Source organism: Hyaena hyaena, unplaced genomic scaffold (assembly GCF_003009895.1).
Source record: "Hyaena hyaena isolate Hyena2069 unplaced genomic scaffold, ASM300989v1 scaffold_661, whole genome shotgun sequence".
Taxonomy (NCBI): domain Eukaryota; kingdom Metazoa; phylum Chordata; class Mammalia; order Carnivora; family Hyaenidae; genus Hyaena; species Hyaena hyaena.
In genome coordinates, this window is record NW_024081294.1 from 859,498 (window position 1) to 878,757 (window position 19,260).

Consider the following 19,260-nt stretch of genomic DNA (forward strand, 5'->3'; position numbering starts at 1 on the left):
AGTGAAATCTGCATCTCCTAGTTCCCAAGAACTTTTCAAAGCCACATCTCATTTGGCTGTTTTACAACTGTGGCTCAGTATTTTTTATTAAGTATCTCAATAAAACAACCATATGATCAGAAAAGAAATCAGTAAGAAAAAAAATTAAAATGATTAAGAATTAAAAAGAAAACAAAACTAATTGTAGTTTTAAAATTTGTGTAGATCAATCATTTGAGAAATTAGAAGGGATTTTTAGGTGCTAGTTTAGTATTAAAACTCATCATCATTGTGGTCATTTAAAAGTTTGAGATGAGTGATGTTAAATGACTGTGTAAATCACAGCTGAAAAAGGGAGCCAGACAGTATCAATACTTTGGATTAATAATAAGTTGGAATTATATGCCAACTGAAATTAAGAATGGAGAAATGAATGATACTGTATACCCCACAGTTTGAAATAAAAGAAAAATAAAAACGGATGAAGCAGGGGAGTATCTTTTAAAATAAAAGCAAAACGTACCATTGGTTGGGTGTCGAGCAAATGAGATAGAAAACCTTTTAACAGCAGAACCGCGTGTGGCGTCTGAGAAAGAGAAAAACAGGTACCTGAAATTCATAATAGCTATCAAAAGAAGGACACTTAAAAAAGAGGGAAAAAACAAATATATAAGGAGGTTAGAATTAGGTGACATGCAGAAGGGAATGAGAGAGGGTACTGGTTAAAAGTAAAATGTCTTGAGGAAAGAGGCAAAGTGTTTAATGAAATATACAAAAGAAAGAAAGGCAGGAGGAGCCAGCAAATTAAGTCTATGTTTTACTGACTTAAGTAAATTTGTGGATATATGAAAAAGAGTTTTAAATAGATGAAAGGGTAATAAACACTCCTATTAATAGAAGGGACAAGCTTCCAGAAGCCTCAAAGGATAATCTAAATATTAAAACTTAAGGTATATTAACAGTGAGAGGCTATCCAACTAGGGATTCTAAAATATTCTCATTGTATGTTTTTATAAAAATATTGCCAAGTATAGAAGTATATTTTCTTCTACTTATCCACATTCTATTCACCTTATTTTTATCAGTATCAGTAAGTAAAATAAGGGATAGCAATAACCAAAAGTTTAAAAGATCAAAGATTTATTCTTTATAATATGCCTTATTGACTCTCTAAAAGACCCAATACATATAATACAGCTCTAAATTTCACACATTTGAACAAACTATTCATTGAGTAAGTGCTGTATGTCTAACTACAATTAACTCTTTGATGAAACATAAATCCAAGCTATGGATAAGAGAGCACTGAATGTCATTTAGGCAAAAGGTGCTGGGATTCCATTTGAATCAGTCAGTGGACTTAGGCTTGTCTTTGAGAAGTACTATATGCTCATGGGTGTGTGCATGGGTGTAGATATGAATCTGTGTGTGCATGTGTGCACATACCATCTATGCAGCCAGAAGAAGTCAGCTTTTTACGATGAGTACGAGCATAATCCTGTAGGTTAGGTGCGCTTGAGGAACCCCCGAGCACTGAGGTGCTAAACAGGCTCGCACAGTGAGACCCTGATGGGAGTTAGAGAAAATACATACACAACGGGTGTTCTTCCATTCACATGGGAATTCATGCAGCATGCAATAACATGGCTCTTACCACACTCAACTGGCAGTGCCTTGAACAGGCTCACAATTCGTTCATAATGTCAAGTTTAATACAATCACCACCACCATTTATCGAATGTACAAATGAGGGTACTTAACACTGTATAAAATGTTGTCTTTGAGGAAAATAATATGCCTACACAATAATTAGACATATACATATTAAAACTATTAAAACACTACTATAGAAATTAATTTTGGTTGATAAGGGATTCTGTCAATTTGCATTAACAGGTCATACATAGAAATCTCTCTTAGCACAAATCTATTCACCATAGATCAGGATTATTCAAATGTATGTTTGTAAATGAAGAATTTTTTCTGATATCCCTGAGTTAAGAATCATCAATGTATGTTATGAAATAAAACAAATTAAAGCTTACTAATTTGTGAGAAGACCAGGTGAGAACAATTCCTTGTAGATTATCGAGGCCTAAATCACCTTAAATTCCTAATACTTAAACAACTTAAGATCTAAATTAATAAGACCCTATGAAACACATTATTAGCAAATAAAACACAGCCAATACAACTGATGCTTAGTTTGTAGCCAAAGTCTTCACACTCAAGCAAAACTTTTACCACTGGGTAAAGATTAAATAAATTTCTATCAAATACAATATGATACATAAAGGAAGATCATGTGGGCATATTAAAAGTTATCAACATAAACTATATGTAATTAACTAAAGATCTTCAAGTAAGTAGGCATCAACAAGCAGTTCATATTCTTAGTATGTAGAGAAAAGTGTATATATAGTTGAAACTTACTTATTTTTACTTTTAAACTTATTTATTTACTTTTATTAAACCTATTTAGACAACTACTTACAGAAAATATTATGCCATTACCTCATATAGTTTATCAACAACGGGCTTAAAAGCAATGAGTTCAGAAAGATATATTTTGATGTTGCTTTGCAACATTATTAGCAAAGAACAAATTATGTTCTATAGGTCAATAAAGAGTAACAACTATCCCTGTGCATTAGTTTTGCTTTGGTTTTCCTTAGGAAATAGTCAAAAAGAGAGTTAATACACTAAAAAAGGGTTTTAAACACTCTCTACTAAAATTAAAGACAAAACATTTTTTTAAGTAGGCTTCACAAGAGCCCAACGTGGGGCTTGAACTCATGACCTTGAATTGAGATCAACCCTGAGCTGAAATTAAGAGGTGAATGGTTAATCAACTGAGCCACCCAGGTGCCCCCTAAAATTTTTTTTTTTAATCAGAAAGGTAGAAGGTTCTGTTTGGTATGCCATAGCGCATTTACAATTTTATCAAGTGGGAAAAATGAAGTTCCTTCCTAAATTAAAACATTTTGGGATTTTAATTTATAGAGTACAAGATTTAAAACTAGCATTGGCAATTGGACTAAGTAGTTTACATTGCAAACCTTCAAAAAAATTATATATCAAAATTAAATACTGTTTCTTGTTCATTTTATTGAAATTTTACTGTATGCTTTGAGTTGTTATAACTCAACATTTTTGAATTAGTATATGTTAGATACAAATAAAGCATAGCATTTGGTCATGCTTTCGTCACTGAAGAGTTTTACATGTGTGCAAAATAGGGAGTTGAAGGCCTGGAATTCAATTTCCTTTAGACCACATACCTACAGTCGGGTTCTGCTTCTGTTCCACAAGAGTTCTTGGTGTTCGCAGGTAATTAGCATTTTCAGATACAACCTGCACAAGGAAAGCAAAATAAATGAGGTAAAACAGTAAAATCGATTGAAAAGTCCATACTTCATTTGCAGCCTGTTCCAGACAGACAAAGGTTAATAAGCTGTATGATAAATATTAGTAGAAATACATAAAACATGAAAGATCATGCAAGATCCCCTTCTGAAGGGAGTCCATTTCATATGAAGTCCTTGCAATGAAGTGATGCGAAGCAGGCATTCAGAATGAAATATCATGTATGAAACAAGACAGATGAAAAGAAACAATTAATAGATTGATATAATTTCACACTTTCTTAAAAGAAGCCAAATGCCCACTTTTAAACAGCTCCTGTATTTGAAGGGGGGAAAAACAATCACAAACAAAAGAAAAGACAGACAGAGACTGTTGAGGTCACCATACAATTACTGATCCATGCACGGGCTTTATCAGAGTAACCTTTAAATATTCACAGCCTTAATGGATACCATAATCCCTTTTCCTATAATCAAATGCATTATATTTCCAAAAGGAAATTGCTGAAATTCTCAGAAAAGTCATGTGTAACAGCATGGAAGTATAAAACCTTCCATTGTAAAACAAAACAAACCAAAAAACCCTAGTATTTTAAATTTCCAAATGTCATCACAGAAAGTCCTTCTGAAGTCATTTAACTTTGGCCCACATTACTGATGTATAGGTGTACTGATGCACCTATACATTGTACCCTCTCATAAAGAGAGCTTTAAAATATTACACAACTGAACCTCACACTGTATATATCCTTTAAGTTAGATACTTCCAGATAATGGAATCGTGAGGGAGAGAACAATCAGTATTACATGTGCCCTGCTAATTGATACAGGACCATATAAATTTTGGATTTTAAAAAATGTTCATATTCTCAGCAAATATTTCAATAATGGGGAAATGGTTATTGAATTTTCTTACCCTCAAATTATGTAAATTTGTTTCTAAATGTTTTAAAGGACAACTATGCCAAAAAAAGATTTCTTTCCTTTAAAATTTTTTTTTATTAACACCAAAAGTTCCAGGAGTATAAAACTTACTAATTTTTAAATCCTGGATATTTAAAATCCACCCAGCAAAAATCCTAAACACATGCAATGTAATGGTTTCTTTCCCTCATATATTGTCAGATATCACAAGCATTTGAAAATTAACTAAAAATTAAAATACAGAAGGATTTACTCTGATGTTAAATATAAGGGATTAGATGTCCTCAAAGACAGCTGTTTGTTGCTCTGAATGCGGGTAGGAAAATTTTAATGAAGTAAAGTTTAAAAACCTGTTGCCATGAGCCAAAAATACTGGATGTGAAAGCCAATGATTTGGGGGAGACAGGGGAAGAAGTGATTTGTTCCCCTGATCTGCGTCTTCGACGCCCAGTACCCACACCACTGGTATAATGCAGCCAGGTACCAGTACCCTCTGGGCTAGACACACTCAGGGGGCTCTCTTCCTGGAAGTGAGAAAGGGGCAAAAAAAAAAAAAAAAAAAAAAAAAAAAAAAAAAAAAAAAAAAAAAAAAAAAAAAAAGCAGAGCATGCAAAGTTAGATACAACAGAGCCAAATGATCAGAAAGAAAAAAAAATACAGTTTGTTTGCATTTGTTTAACAAGTTTTTAAAAAACTATTAAACAGTAATTTGGGAGCCAAATATTTCAAATATTTGAGAAACTGACAGGAATGGCTTACAAACCTAATTGCATGTGATAACAACTGTAAGAATTACCTTATTATCTTAAATATACAAAATATTTATACTGCTTAATAGTTGTCTCTTGTCTCTTAAAACTGGAAAGATTTCACAATTTTCTGTTTTAGCAACTTTTAAAATATGACAGTATTCTGCTTACTTTTAGATATTAAAGACATTTTGTGCTATACTGAATAACTTTTCAACCCAAAGCACTAAAGAATCGTGCAAAGGGTGAAAGATATTTCCATGTATGTAAAGTAGAAAAGAAAACCTGTCTGCCAGACATATATAAAAAAAAATAGAGGTAAGATGGATTCAAATTGCATTTGTTTCCACTTTCAAGCTATTTATTTGTTTACCCCCTCCAAAGATTATTCATAGAGTTCAGTATGCAAAACATGCAGCAAACATTCTCATTTACATGTTTGCATGTTCAGGTTTCAGACAGTGAGGACAGAGTAAAATCTACTTGCACAAAATGAAGAGAATAGTCTTTTTCTCTGTGTGTCTTTTGGAAGTACAAACTTCTGATATCCATGGAGATGGTGGACGCTGGAAAAACTCTTCAAGGTTTTACTTGAATAATTTACCTTATGGAAGTAAAAGTTTAGCATGGCATAGAAATAATCTCTTGAAAGCAACTATTTAAGTACTTTGAGAAAAAGGTTTATAAATGTGTTCTGGGTCTTAAGAATTAACAAAGGGCAGTGATTTTGTTGAAGATTTTATAAATATAAACGTGTTGCAAAATGAAGACTCACAACACGTTTGGCTGCATCGGTGCAGCACCTTTTTGGAGTGCAGGAGGTTTAATGGTGTAATTTTGAACAATCTGATTAACTTGCAGATTACTTTGTTCAACAACATCAAAATCACTGCCCTTGCACAAATGGTTTAGGTTATATTAATATGTCATTTCCTGATCTTTTGAAGTTAAAGATACCTGAACATAACCCCAGGTTTCTCATTTTTAAATTAAGTTATTATAGAACATAATCCCAAATTCTACAGTTGTTAGTCATCCTCTTTTATAATTAACTTAAAGTATCAGTCATAGAAATCCTAACTAGTATACAATTTTCATTATAAAATTACAACAATCTATTTTGCTGATGGATGTTTTTCCTATACATACTTGCCAAGTGGGTCACATATATATTTGAAATTTGAGAATCCTAAAGCACTTATGTTTGTATAATTTGGGGCTACAGAAATGAGCATAGTTCTTTGTTGTTTATATTCTGACTCAACAGCTGCTAGGTAAATGTTATACCTAACTCTTAAGACTTGGCATGCTTAATTATCAACAAAAAGTATTTTTCTAACTAAAAGTTTATAGTTGTTTCTATCTTACAATCTTGTTCTATACTGTTACTTAAGCATTAAGAAAACATTTATAAGCACTAATCTCAGTCAGTGCTGGAGATAATCACCTTCTGAGAATACCAAAATAAAGGTATTTAAAGTATAAAATATATACAGGTGTTAAATATTTACTTAATTAGCTACAATCCAACCGTTCAGCTTTCCTTTCAAATCTTCTTTTAGTAGTTATTTAAATGTTATTCTATTAGAGAACCTAAAAGTTAGCTTTATTTAATTGTAGGCAAAGGTAAACATTCAACTATCTCTTTAAATTTTCAAATTCCTATACTGATTTTTGCAATCAAGCTAACAATTTAGAATTTAGTATTTTTATTACAGTGTCATTGGAATCATGCAATCAAGCTAACAATTTAGAATTTAGTATTTTTATTACAGTGTCATTGGAATCAGTTGTTGTTGAAGCATTTCTGGCAAAACCTCTCTACTTTCAGGCAAAAATTATTCTCTGCTTATTAAATCAGTCTTTATTAAAATTCTTTATTAGAATAACCTAAAGTGATAGGACAAAAAAGTAGATCAGCTCTTAGAAAGGTCTTATTTTACCATATCTATTCAAGTGGGTTATAAAAACTACACATAAAGCTCCAGATTCTTAGAGTAATCTTTTTTAATGGCCTCTATATTTTTAAAATATTTATTAGAAAAATAGGCAAAGATGAAAATCAAAAATCTGTTAGGTTCCCAAGTTTCACAATTAAAGCTGTATTTTCTTTTCTGGTTTATTAAAATATAGTTAGTTTATTTTATGAAAACATGCTCTGACACATATACTTACTTCATTTGTAGCCATCTTCCTAGATCTTGGAAGTGGAGACTTCCTATGTATATGAATTGGCTCTGATACCATTGGTTTGAACAGTATCACAGCACGATCAACCTCATCTTTTTTAGAAGTATGTGGTTCATCATCATTATCAATTTTAAAAGATCTCCTGCCTTCATTCTGTAGGCAAAGAATACAACGTATAAAATTCAGATAAATTCTCTTCTGATGAACAAATTTAACCACCAGTTGGTAACATCAGTTGAAGTACATATACAAATCTGTTTATTCAACTTAATCCATATTAACTGAATTTATTCAGCAGCCTCGTACTATTCTGGGTATCGTGAGACAGATGACAGAGCACCCAATTTTAAGAAATACATATAGTCCATGGAGAAATTAAACAGTTAAATGACAATATAAAGCCATCTAAAACAAAGTAGTTAATTATTTTACATCAAATGCCAAAATAAGAAATAATAAATGACAGTAATAAAGAACAGAGATCAGTTGTTATATAGGAATGTCATCAGCATGAGCACAAACTAAAACAGCATTTTAATTTATAAATTTCAGAATACTTAAATTCTGTTCCAAATATTCCCAACACATGTGATGACTGCATACATAAATAATCATATGATGACTTAGTAAATATTTACTGGGTGTATACCATGTGCCATGACACAGAGAATAAGATAAAGTCCCAAATAAAAGATAAACAAATTTAAAAAAATTATACCAAATATCTATCTACAATAGAATGAGTAAATTGGGGCATAGTCATATATGAAAACATGTATTTTAAAGCAATAATTTAAAGCAATAACAATTAATAGACTAAAACTAACTACAATTATATCAAAGAATCTCACAAATAGAAGATTAGCAAAAGGAAGTCAAGTAGAAGTACGTACTAAAAAACTCTCATCAAACTAAGGATTATGGAAAATGAAGAGGAACTTCTTTAATTGGTTAAGGGATATCTAAAATCTTGACACAATCATCACAGTCAATAAATCATTGGAATATTAGTGTGTCTACTGTGTCTACCATTACTAAATCTACTCAACACTGTATTAGATATCTGTCACAATTAGTAGATATGATCATATATATAGGAAATCCAAATGACTCTATGGATAAATTATTAGAATGAATAACAGCATGCAGTGAGGCTGCTAGTTATAAAATCTTCATATAAAAATGAGTTAAAATTCAATATGACAATAACAAACAAAGTGAAATTTAAATAAGCCACTTATGATAGCTTAAAAATACAAAGGACTAGAAACTAATCTCACAAAGAAGCAACACATAAAATACTGCTTAATTTTACCAAAAAGATATAAAAATAGCTAAATAAATTCAGAGATATACCAATTCCTTGGATTAGAGGATTTAATGCTGTGTTATTTCCCTCAAAATTGATATGGAGAATTTATGTAATCTCAATCAAAAAACCAAAAAGATCTCTTTGCAACATTACTTTTTGCTTTAGCTTGAGAATGTAGAAGTGTTTAGTATCAACACTTGATGAATATTCAACACCATACTGGTCCAAGCCAGTAGCACTTTATAAAAGCATTTCTAATGGCCAATAAATATATCCCTCAAAATGGCTATATTAAAAAAAAAAAAAATCAAGGGCTGACAACGATATGGGCAGTATTTTTAGAAAAAAACTATTTGTATTTTCTAAAGTTGAACATATGCATACCCTATGACCTAGCAATTTTGCTCCTTGAGGTATATCCAAAAGAAATGTGTACATATCTTCACCACAAGACTTGTACAAGAATGTTTTTGAAAGCACTCATCTTAATCGCTTCAACTGGAAACAAATGATCAAAGTGGAATAGTATACTGCACTGTATTTATTTCTATTTACTGTTGTCATGTAATCCTATATGACAACAGGAACAAAGAATAGAATGGATGAATCTCATAAACATACTGAAAGAAAACCAACCTCACACCCCTAAGAAAGCATGAAATCTGTGATTTCATTTATAAAAAGTTCTGAAATAGGCATAATTAAAACATGGTGCTAAAGGTCTTGATAGTTACCTTTGGGGAGAAGACAGGGAGGATAGGGAGAGGCACAACTGGATCTTCTGAAATATTATTCTATCTGTAACCTGGCTGGCTGTTTTATAACTGAGCTCATTTTGCAATATATCATTAAGCTATATACTTATAATTTATCAACATGAATTATAATTTAGTAAAAGTTTTAAATTGAATATATATTTAACTTTGTAAGATTGTTGTAAGGATTAAAACACAATAATTTGTGCCAAGTGCTTATTAGCACCAAGTTTACCATGCAATAGTGGTCAAGTAATACAACCACCACAACCCAAACCAAAACTAAGTAACAGTCTTAAAAATATAAAACATCTAGAGGCCCCAGGGTGGCTTAGTGAGTTAAGTGTCAGACTCTGGCTTAGATCATGATTCGTGACGTTTGAATTTGAGCCCTGCATTGGGTTCTGTGTTGACAGGGCTGGAGCCTGCTTGCATTCCGTGTCTCCCTCTCTTTCTGCTCCTACTGCGCTAGAACCCTGTCTCTGTCTGCCTCTTAAAAATGAATAAACATAAAAAAATTTAAAAAAATACAATAGATCTAAATAAAACATAAAACTCTAGTATGTTTAGGAATGTTGTTCCCTTGAGGGTGCCTGGGTGGCTCAGTTGGTTAAGCGTCTGACTCCTGATTTCAGCAAGTCATGATCTCACAATACGTAAGATCAAGCCCTGTGTCAGGCTCTGCACTGACAGTGTGGAGCTTGCATGGGATCCTCTCCCTCCCTCCCCCCGTTTGCACACTCTCTCTAAAAAATGTTGTCTACCCAATTCATAAATAATACATAAAGAAATTCATACCATCTTGCTACTTAGTATTTGAGATAAGAAGTGAATCACATAAAAGGAAATGCTTAACGAAAACCTCATGAAAATTTAGAACTACAGTAATCAAGCACTGAGAATTTCCCCTTTATTACCTCTCTTGAAGCTGGTCTATATCCATAGCCAGATGGTAAATTTTTGTCTTCTTCGCATCCTTTAGCTCCGGGACTAAAATGTAATTCAACATGAAAGCGTTCCTCTGAGGAAAGATCCTAAAAAATATTATAGAACATTTTCAAAATGAAAAACTTCAGGCTATTTATTTATGTCTGGTAATACACACAAATCAAGAACTCTTGTTACCTTGTTAGGATCCTCATAGAGCATGATAACAATCTGAGTCATGTAATTGAGTTCATTGACAACATTTAAGTAATCCATAGCCCGTTTCCACTGTTCATCTTTCGATTCCTGAACAAAAGGTATATGGTAAGCATTTTCTCACAATGCTTTACTTGAAAGTCACTTTCTTTTCATTATGGTAGTTATCTAATATTGAGTGATACCATACAAATAAGGTAAATAAATATATGCTCAATCTTTCAAAATAACTCTACTATATTTAAGTCTTGATAAATTACTTATGCTTTGGTAAATTATTTTAAAAATCTCTTACTGGCATTCTTAGAAAGTCTAGTAGTAACTTTTTTTAAAATTACTTCTAGAAAGTAAAAATTAAAAACTCTTGAAATACAAACCCACAACTGAATTCTGAGGGTAAGGAGCAGTGAATAGTTAACCCAAGTTCCAAGGTACCTAATGTAGTATCATGCTTTGTAAACTGAATACTATCCTACAAGAATACAGCTATTTTTCCACCATCACATATAGTCCATGTATGTAATACATGCCTATAAGTAAATATGCCTTACAGTATACTTAAAATAATCAGCAGGAGGCGGCACAGGTAGGTTCCACTAATCTTACAATCTCATTCATCACTCCTCCACCTTCATTTAGATAATCATTGGTCTTTAGACATCTAATCACGGAGCATCAGAACTGAAAGGGATCCTAGAGAACATGTACTACAAATATCTGAAAAGGTTAAACTACTCAAGGTACACAGTCTATAGTCAATAGTCAATAGGGTCCATATCACAGTAAACTTTATTTCATATTTCATAAATTTTAGAAATAAATGTATACAATTTTTTTGTGTAAAGTAAGAGTACTCAGTATTTTGCACTTCAGTATAAAATGTGCATTGCTTTAAACCACATGTTGATTGCTCATTAAAAAAAAAAACCAATTAGCATGTATTTCCTTTTCAAATTTAGACACTAAACATCCCTAAGGAAGCATGCCCCCTTTGAAGTTTCTGGAAGAGTAAAGTTAAATATACATCATGTAATTTGTATTTTTCCATGTGTGCTTAGCATCATTTCAACAAATGGCTATCCACACCTCTAAACGCTGTAAGGTGAAGCCATCAAAGCTGCTCTTCTTCCTCTAAGCAATACTCCAGAGAAAAACTGCATCTGTGTGTGTTTATGAGTCTATCAGGGGAAGGGATATGTGCAAAGATACATACATTTTTTTTTTCCAAAATGGATAAAGAAAAATATAAGTATAACATTTCTGAGTTATACTAGATGAGAATTAATGTAAATGATGTTTAACTACTAAAAATTTTTAATGGGTAAAAAGATGTATTAGACTTTGTGATCCTACATTATGAATAAGAACATCATCTAATAATATCTAATTCAGTGTTGTAGTTACAGGTTCTGCTAGGTCTGCATCAATGAAGAGATGAAATTAAATAGTATTTAGTAGCATTTATATATATACATATATATTTAGTAATATATACTATATATTTATATATATAGCATTTATTTAGGAACTTCCTGAATATAGTTAACATGGAAGAATCCATAAAAATCTTTCTTTTATCTAAAAATTAAGGTGCATTCAAAATATTCCCTGAAATCTTTTTTATAATCTTGTTTCCTTAACAAACAGCTTTAAAAAAATCTATTATGGAGAGCTAAATTTTACTCAGTTCACACTGAAAAATCAAAGATTTCAATTGGGAAGACAATGAACGAGGTTTTAAGAATGTTAGTTACGGGGTCTTATAAAGATATTATGAGCTGGTATAATGATTTATAGTTTAAATAAGTTAATTTTTTAATTAGAAAATTAGACATCATATTGATATTCTAGACTACATGTATTTACTAGTGTGAAATCCTGAAATTTTGAAATCCTCGAGGCAGATTTTTAAAAGAATGGTGTTCAGCTTCTGTTTTACAAATATATCTGAATGTGAGATATACTCAATAATCTCTAGTTGTATTCCCACCATCCTAGTCCAAAGTATATCATCTTTTTTTTAGATCACTGTTGTAGCTTCCTAGCTGGTTTCTTCATATCTAGTCCAGCCTATCTGCTGTCCACACAGCAACCAAAGCCATTTACTTCCCTGCTTAAAAATGGCTTCCTAATCCCCTTAGGATTCCCAGCGCACTGGCTCTTCAACTTTATTTGCTGCCATTTTCTCCACTGCTCACTATTATGCTCCACAGCCTTGTTCTATTGGTTCCTATATCTTCCATGCTCCTTCCACTAGGTAAATGTAAGACAGTAAAAAAGGAACTGTGTAAGAGACGTAGTTCTCTCCCCCAAAAACAATTCCATTCAATTACTACTGGATATGTGAATTCTTGCCTTCCTCATTAAAGGTCATTCTTCCCCCAACTATTTTGTTTATTAAAGCTCTAATAATGCATATATGTATACAAGGGATGTCACTTGGCTACTCCTTAATGGGACCAACAAGAAACCAAAACAAGAGGGAAGAACATATGTATTAGAAAACTTGATTAGAACAGAACACTGAAATAACTTTACGGCTACTTTTATATTAGCTATTAAGGCCAATAATAAAATTAATTAGAATCAAGAAACATAAAAACAAATCTTCATTATACATCTAATTGCCCTTTATTAAAAAAGTAGGAAAACAAGACTGAATTTTCTTTTATGGACCACTTTGTTAACAGATATGTATAGATGTGTACATTGATATATTTACCAGTGTCAAATTTATGATGTAATAGGATAAGAAAATTAAAGAAAAATTCTTATTTGTTGCTATTTTACAGATGGATAAAAACATATTTTTGATATATACAGAGTGACATTGTATTCTGGATAATCTATGGTTTGGGTGCACTGAGAAACAAAGAAGATACTAAAATTTCTAAGTCTTTGGTATATTATCACTTTCACTGCCAATCCCTAAAATGTCATTTTCTCTTATCTTTTCAAATGCAAAATCTCTGGGAATCTTACTACCAGCCACTATCTTGCTGTCATCATTGTGTTGGCTTCCTAACTGTATACCCTTAACTCAGACCTGTATCCTCACATATGAACATATTCAAGCTGTCTAAAACCAAACTTACTACTTTCCTTCTAAGACCTCATCTTCTCCCCAGGTGTTACTTTTATCAGTGAAAGGTAGGATCATCTACCAATTTACCCATATTAGAGATATGGGAATCTTCTGGATTCTTTTTTCTTTCTCACCCTTCATACCTTTGAGCACTGGAACAGTCTCAAGGAGAGTGTTAATGTAAGCCTAATGGGCCATGGAAAGGTTGTTGGTGACAGGGAAATTGTCAATTATAAAGAAGCCAAAACTTGCAAAAAATAAAACTTTCTCATTCCAAGCCTTTTAAGATACCAAACAATGCTGTAATTAAAAGGTGGCTTTCAGGAAGAAGGGATACAAAGGAATCTGCCATGAAAACGTGAATACAAAAAACACTTGTTAAGACTTTAGATCTTCCAAAGAAACAGAAGACTTTCTCAGGATCTTAGGAGTATGTTTATCAGATGCTCAGTATTAAATGGTAAGGATTGCTGAGTGCCGTCCTTTAATAACCACAGAGGGAACCCAAGATAGAAAAGGGATTATTCTTAAGGGAACTTTGGGTAAGATTTATTTAATACAGTATATTACAAATTACTCCAGTATGACAGAACCCTAATTAAAGAATAGACAACATGTCCGTAGGTTTATTTCAAAATTGTGATGACCAGTCCACTACAGTATACCTTCTGGTTTACCCTCTCTTGAGAAGTTTATCTACAGCAGTTGCCTTATGCCTAACCCACAACTGTATAATGGGTATTTGAAAGACAGATAGGTCTTTGAATTAAAACTGAATGCTCTTGAGCACTCAAGGAGTTGTGTCCAAGGAGTCCCATCTACATATGGACTTGACTTAGATGAAGAAACCTGGGATGTCAAGTTTATGATTAAATAGGATAGGATGGGTACTCCTGGATAAGAGACTAAGTGAATTTTGCATACGGGAAAATATGGATTGTGTGGCCATAGACATATTCTCATCTTATAATTTGACAGTGACACTTGACTCAAGTGGTAATGTGGATCTACCTCCCTACCCCTTGAACCTGGATGAACCTCTGTGACTGCTTGAATCAATACAGCTCAGTAGAAGTGATGTTATGTGATTTCATAAGTTAGGTCATAAAAATGTCTTGCACTTGCACCTTGTTCCATTATGAAACTCAATGTTGGAACTCAGCTACCAGGTTTGGAGGAAGCAGGTCACATGAAGATGCTAGATATAGGTATTTCTGGTCAACAACCCCAGCTGAAGTCCTAGCTGACATACAGCATCAAGCAGCAGAAGTGAGGTAAGCTTTAGAGGATTCAAGCCCTAGCCACTGTCTAACTGCAATCTCATGAGAGTGAAACTGCCTAAGTATATCAGAGCCAATACTTTAAATGTTGAGATAAAAATGACTGTGGTTGTTTTAAGCTAACTTTGTATGATTCATTACTAACAGTAGATGAGAGGCACAATATCCAAATAAACATCGAGTTTCTTCTAACCCCTAAATAACTCAAATTCATCAGCTTCTCTTTATCATATTACCACCAGCCTATAACATCACCTAAAATATTTTGTATTATTGTTTGCTTATATTAATCTTCTTCAAAGGGAAGAGAACATGTCTTTATCCCCAACATCTAACACAGTGCTTGATATGTAGCAGACCCTTGACAAATGATGGTGAATGATCAATTATTGAAATTGCACAGTAAAGACTGGTGTTAGTGATTTGCTTACAAATTCAAAGATTGGAATAACTTATTCTACTTACGTTGCATAAGGCACCATAGCGAAGAATAGAGAGTAAAGAATGTACATGACTTTCACTGGTAAAATATAACCTGGTACGGACATGACGTTCAGGAGACAGAACACCTCTGGAATACCTGAAGTTAGTAGCAGACAGTGTTAGAATGTAACCATATAGTCAAAACCCACTAAGTACTGAAATTATTTTGTAAAACGGAATTTAATCTTACTAGAAGTAAAAGACTGCAATAAGTAAATCTATCACTTCCAAACAATGGAGGAGTTACCTTAGTAGATATTCCTCTAACATGAAGATTAACTAGAACTAACTGGGAGCTCAGAGATTAGTAAAAAAAAAAAAAAAAAAAAAGTTAACATTAGTCAAGTTCACTGCAAATAGGTCATTTTAGCTCCTCTATTAGCAATAACAAATGTCATAGCCCTAAAGAAGTTCATAGACATTTATGCTGCTGAACAGGGTACACACTGCTGATCTCATGTGAATGATGACACATATCAGCTTTCCCTGTTCACCTCAGTTCTTCCTCAATTTGGAGCCTTCAAGAACCTTGGTTGGAAGTTAACTGTTAGGAATACCTAGGTAATCTTCATTTCCACAGTGCACTAAGTGACACATTCTTGATTTCTTCATAGGAACATTAGATTTGAAGTATGCAAAAACAGATGCCTACAGATTTAAATATCAGCACAGTCTCTTACACAGGGTGGAGTTTATTTACAGTGTCATCATCTTGTGTCCTCTGAAGGTCTGAGCGAATTTTTCTAACTAGAGGAGTACAGTAGCCTTTGGCAATCTCCAGTTTTTCAGCTTTAGTTATACCATATTCCTGAGCAGAAAATATATGATATTAGAAAAAGGGTATAATGACAAATCACTCTAACAAATGCATTGCTAAATCAAAACATTCTAGTAAGAGACAAAATATTTTTATTAAGCTTTTTTTAATTATTACATAATTCCTAGTTTACATTTTTTTTTTTTTTTGCAACTACAAGGATACTATCCCTACAACTATTAAGTATAATGGGAATTTTTTCTTGGTATAACTGAAAAAGCAAGTCCTTTCTGAAGAGGGGAGGATGAATGGATGAATGTAAAATTTATGGACTGTAGTTCAACTCAATCATAAAGTTTAAATGAAGAAATAACCCTAAAAGAAAGATAAAGGACACAAACACTAAAGTACAGTAAAACAGTCAATAACCTTATGAAAAGAAATATTAAAAAAAAAACAATAAGATTTGGTTTATTTGAATGTCCAAGATGAAGAATGCTAAAAAATTATTTAAAAGCCTTTGCCTAATACTTTTAAAGACTTACCTGGTGGTGAGCAAAAAATATCTTGAAATCATCAAATTTAACAATGTCTATAATAATTATGAGTTAATTAAATTTACAATGAGGAATTACGATACAGAGTGTTAAGAAAACATAATCATAATAATTGTAATAAAAATGAGAGTTCAAAGAGGTAGATTTGAAAATGACTTGATGTATGAAGAGAAAAAGCTGTGATACCTGTGTAGATGGCAAGAGGGAGAAAGCAGAAAAGTGGGAGTGGGAGGGACAGAAACAGCAGAGAAGAGAGAAGAAGGGAAGAAAGAGGCATACTCTCTCTCTCCAAGTTCATTCAGGATATCTTAATATAAAGGCTACTTCCTGCTATCAGGAACTTCCCAGGTAGCAAAAATTCTTTATGGATAACATATCTGAAAAGTGCCAAATAAAGAAGAGGTTGATTGATTACAGATGGAAGGCTTAGGAAAAAAAACTTCTTGGTGTCATTTATCTTAAACTAAAGCTTGGTTGGTTCAATAATCTTGCCAACATAGATGACTGTGAATTTGGTACACAAAAAATATATATATACACACACATATATATACGTATATATGTGTATATAATTGTGTATGTGTGAACAAAAAGAAAATACTGGCATTTAAAATAATCAGGGAAGGGGCGCCTGGGTGGCTCAGTAAGTTAAGTGTCCGACTTTGACTCAGGTCATGATTTGGTGGTTAAGGGTTCAAGCCCGGCTGGGCTCTGTGCTGATAGCTCAGAACCTGGAACCTGCTTCGGATTCTGTGTGTGTGTGTGTGTCTCTCTCTCTGCCCTTCATCTGTTCACACTCTCTCTCAAAAAAATAAACATTAAAAAAAATTTTTATTAATTGAAAAAAATCGGGAAATTTTGTGTGTGTGTTGTTACTAAGATGTGAGGAAACAGGTACTCGTACTGTTTAACTGGAAGAAAACTGGTAAAAGATTTCTGGAGCTATAGAAATAGTCTTGAGTGCATGTAAAGATGTGTAAAGAGAGTGAAAGAAATGAAAAGAGACCATATTTCCAAATATGAAAAAATGGTTAAATCAATATTACATACCATTTAGCTATTAGAAATAATGATGTACATATAGGTTTAAAACTACAGAAAAAAGTTCTTGGTTCTAAGCAAAGGAACAAAAATCAGGTTATTAAACAGTATGCTTTTCTGGGTTCGCTTTTTGCAAAGAATACATTTGTTATATGTACGAATTTATGAGTAAAACTGTATCTTCATGAATTCAAGAAAAAAGTCCTTTAAGAATTTTCTAAAACATTAAAATGTTTTTCTCTAGTTGGTAATATCACAGTGATCTTTTTTGCATTTCTACATTTTCTAATTTTACACAAAGGTATATTAATTTTGTAATAAAGAAATCTTCCCTTTAACACATTGACATATTTTGTTCATCTGCTCCACCAACTGGGATCAAATAAGTAATTGTTAGATATCTCATGTGTAATTACTATATTTCTGCCATAAATAGGACTAATTAAAATACCAGATGAGGCTATTTGAAAGCTTATTATGTGGTTATATTTAATGAGAGTGTCAATTAACTTTCTATGGCAAACACAATAATAATTACTCCTCTGCATTTCACAATCCATAGATAATCAAAGACATGGTCTACAGACTTTCTTAAATGTGATCTCAGTTAAGAAAACCTTAATACCAAATTTAGTCCTTAGATATTCTTATCAACTGCTATACCATCATGACGATTTTAAAGTATCATTTTTTAGGACAAGGTCTCTATTTGCTAAAAATTAAGACTGGTCAAAAAAGTGAAAAGTTAATTTTATCACAGCAAAAATTCTGTGACAACTAAAAATTAGTTTAACTGTTAAAATAATTAAAATTAATAAGCTGTTATATTTAAGCACAGACATTAGAATTACATAATTTACATTGCACAGATATAAAAATCAATCAATTTGGGATGCTTGGGTGGCTCAGTCGGTTAAGCGTCCGACTTCAGCTTGGGTTGGATCTCACAGTTCGTGGATTCGAGCCCCGCATCGGGCTCTGTGCTGACAGCTCAGAGTCTAGACCTTGTTTTGGATTCTGTGTCTTCCTCTCTTTCTGCCCCTCCCCCACTCATGCTCTGTCTCTCTCTGTCTCAAAAATAAAATAAACTATAAAAAAAAATCAATCAATTCAATGTAAGAGTAGAAATGTATTTTTAGAGGCATAGCAACACCAGAGTATATATGCATTTTTCCTACACAAATAGTGATATTCTCCAAAACTAAATTAGTATATTCTAAACAAGTCAAAATTTTACATTATTTGACTGAATCATCAAGTCTCTAAGCTTGAAATACTCTTTCCTTGAAAATGAAGTAGGCAAAATTTTCATTTTTTCTATTATCAACTACAGTATCCTTACAATTACTACAAATACATTTGTGATTTTTAGCTTGTTCAGTGATTGAAAATGACTGCTTTGGTTTTTTTTTTTTTTGTCCATGGTTCTGGATTTATAAAGGGTAAAGTAACAAAGCAAAATAATATTTACTGGACTGAATTCAACACTTCATTAGAAAAGAAGAAAACTTGTCACAAATTTTTGCCACAAAAGTTAGGGAGGTAAACCCAAAGTTGTCCTTTCCTCAAATTATAATCACAAAACTAGCAAAGCATGTAAAAAACCTCAGCTTTTAAAGTTAAAACTTTACCAAAATACA

At 32.4% G+C, this 19,260-nt stretch overlaps 1 protein-coding gene across 10 annotated transcripts in view; it reads right to left on the reverse strand.

Annotated features, from left to right (window-relative positions):
* PPIP5K2 (diphosphoinositol pentakisphosphate kinase 2) overlaps positions 1–19,260 on the reverse strand; it is a 70,145-nt gene that overhangs the window by 14,893 nt on the left and 35,992 nt on the right. For 3 of the 10 annotated variants that reach the window (XM_039216930.1, XM_039216929.1, XM_039216928.1), the window contains exons 20-28: positions 15,946–16,073; positions 15,248–15,362; positions 10,400–10,507; positions 10,192–10,308; positions 7,193–7,360; positions 4,619–4,792; positions 3,261–3,333; positions 1,426–1,545; positions 503–565 (exon numbers count right to left, since the gene is read on the reverse strand). In XM_039216930.1, coding sequence (XP_039072861.1) covers positions 503–565; positions 1,426–1,545; positions 3,261–3,333; positions 4,619–4,792; positions 7,193–7,360; positions 10,192–10,308; positions 10,400–10,507; positions 15,248–15,362; positions 15,946–16,073 — 1,066 coding nt within the window. The remainder of the gene's footprint in view (positions 1–502; positions 566–1,425; positions 1,546–3,260; positions 3,334–4,618; positions 4,793–7,192; positions 7,361–10,191; positions 10,309–10,399; positions 10,508–15,247; positions 15,363–15,945; positions 16,074–19,260) is intronic. The other 7 variants (XM_039216935.1, XM_039216934.1, XM_039216938.1 and 4 more) reach the window with 5 other exon arrangements.